Source organism: Notothenia coriiceps, unplaced genomic scaffold (genome assembly GCF_000735185.1).
Source record: "Notothenia coriiceps isolate Sejong01 unplaced genomic scaffold, NC01 NC01_scaffold00024756, whole genome shotgun sequence".
In the NCBI taxonomy this organism is placed as follows: domain Eukaryota; kingdom Metazoa; phylum Chordata; class Actinopteri; order Perciformes; family Nototheniidae; genus Notothenia; species Notothenia coriiceps.
The window spans coordinates 1-1,920 of NW_011357457.1; the positions used below are offsets into that span (position 1 = coordinate 1).

At 44.8% G+C, this 1,920-nt stretch overlaps 1 protein-coding gene across 1 annotated transcript; it reads left to right on the forward strand.

Annotated features, from left to right (window-relative positions):
* Positions 1 to 187: 187 nt before the first annotated feature.
* Positions 188 to 1,467, forward strand: LOC104955741 (ankyrin repeat and SOCS box protein 15-like). Its single transcript, XM_010783133.1, has 2 exons — positions 188 to 335; positions 959 to 1,467. Exons 1-2 carry the CDS (start codon positions 194 to 196, stop codon positions 1,132 to 1,134), a joined length of 318 nt encoding a protein of 105 aa, XP_010781435.1. The 5' UTR covers positions 188 to 193; the 3' UTR covers positions 1,135 to 1,467.
* The last annotated feature ends 453 nt before the right edge of the window (positions 1,468 to 1,920 follow it).

The window sequence follows — 1,920 nt, forward strand, 5'->3', positions numbered from 1 at the left end:
ACATAATTGATAATGCAGTTTTGTTGTATGGAAACGTAACTTCTGGGACGGGAAGAGTCCAGTAAGTGACATCAGCTAAGTTAGAAAAAGGGGGGGAAACTGGAAAGAGTTGCACATTTATATATAATGTTACTTCTAGAGAAGACATTGTTGACCTTGTGATTGTCCGTCCTCTCTGCAGTTCTGTGAGTTCATGAGCCTCTGCTGCGTCATGCATCTGTCCGGCACGGTGGTCCGGACTCTGCTCGACTACGTCAACCACGTTCAGATCTGCTCCAAACTCAGACTGCTCCTGAAGAAACAGAGAGAGTGGCCCGACATCTGCGACATCCTCAGTGAGTTCATTCAAGATTATTATCTGGCTGGAGGCAAGGTTCAAAGCCTTACAAAGACTGCCATCACTAACATATGAAGAAGTATCATTTTAAACGAGGCCCTTTAATTGTTCTGGGGGTTTCCCTCTCCTTTGATGTGTTCTATAGGTTTGAGTGGGATTTTCTCTCCCACATATCCCCCCCTCCCCCTGCCTGAAACGCCTCCATTGGACTCCTTTGTTTACTTATAGTAACATCACTATGTAAATCTTTCGCTTCTTTTTTTACTAATACTCCAACTCATCGTACGTGATAGGCAAGGGGCGGGACATCTCTAAGTGGCTGTGAGCAATCACAACCGAGCCAGCCAGCTAACCAATCAGAGAAGACGGGGCTCTGGTTTCAGACAGAGGGTGAAAAGAGAAAAATAAAGGGCTTTCTGAACATTAAAGCATGGAGACATGTCACAGAAGAGACATTGAATACTAATGTGAACCTGAAAATGAGCTGAATATGGCCCCTTTATGTGTGGTCTCTTTCCTGCACAAGCCCTCTATATTACTGTGTTTAATCCCTCAGTTCTGTGTTTTATGGAAGAATGAACTAATAAAGTAAAACCCATTCTTTTTTACCTTGCCCTCCAGACAGCCCTCGCTCCCTGCGGCACCTCTGCAGACTGGAGATCCGGAGGCGTCTGACCCTGAAGAGACTCAACAAACCTGAAGTCATGGACTCGCACATTTTCCCCCCCAGACTGAAACACTTCATACTGTACCAGGAGCTCGACCTCTACAGCCAGGACCTCGAACGCATCATATGAACACATTATGGATTTCCTCTGCTAGATTCCTGCATATTTTAAAAGGACGTTTCTGTTTTTTAAGCTTTGTTATCTCTGTTTTTTATAAGCACCATTTTTTAACCAACTTTATTTTTTTGCTCCATCAAGGAAGTGAGTTAAAAAATACTGGTTTGATTTTCATGTACATTTATAGAAGGGTGTAGCATGGGAGAAAGAAGAACCCATAACATTTTGGAGTGGATTCAAATCACATGATTTTTGAGGTGAAAAGCTGGAGAGGCTATAAAGGAACTACAGGACGGTCACATGACTTCACGTCACCACCGCTAAGCTAAAGGTGGCTAATGTTGGGCTATATAGGAACTACAGCACGGTCACATGACTTCACGTCACCACCGCTAAGCTAAAGGTGGCTAATGTTGGGCTATATAGGAACTACAGCACGGTCACATGACTTCACGTCACCACCGCTAAGCTAAAGGTGGCTAATGTTGGGCTATAAAGGAACTACAGCACGGTCACATGACTTCACGTCACCACCGCTAAGCTAAAGGTGGCTAATGTTGGGCTATATAGGAACTACAGCACGGTCACATGACTTCACGTCACCACCGCTAAGCTAAAGGCGGCTAATGTTGGGCTATATAGGAACTACAGCACGGTCACATGACTTCACGTCACCACCGCTAAGCTAAAGGAGGCTAATGTTGGGCTATAAAGGAACTACAGCACGGTCACATGACTTCACAACACCACCGCTAAGCTAAAGGCGGCTAATGTTGGGCTATATAGGAACTACAGCAC

Coding starts and splice junctions, on each gene's coding strand:
- LOC104955741 (XM_010783133.1), top strand. CDS start 194: ATGAGCCTCTGCTGCGTCATGCATCTGTCCGGCACGGTGGTCCGGACT. Junction 336..958: donor CGACATCTGCGACATCCTCA/GTGAGTTCATTC, acceptor CTTGCCCTCCAG/ACAGCCCTCGCTCCCTGCGG.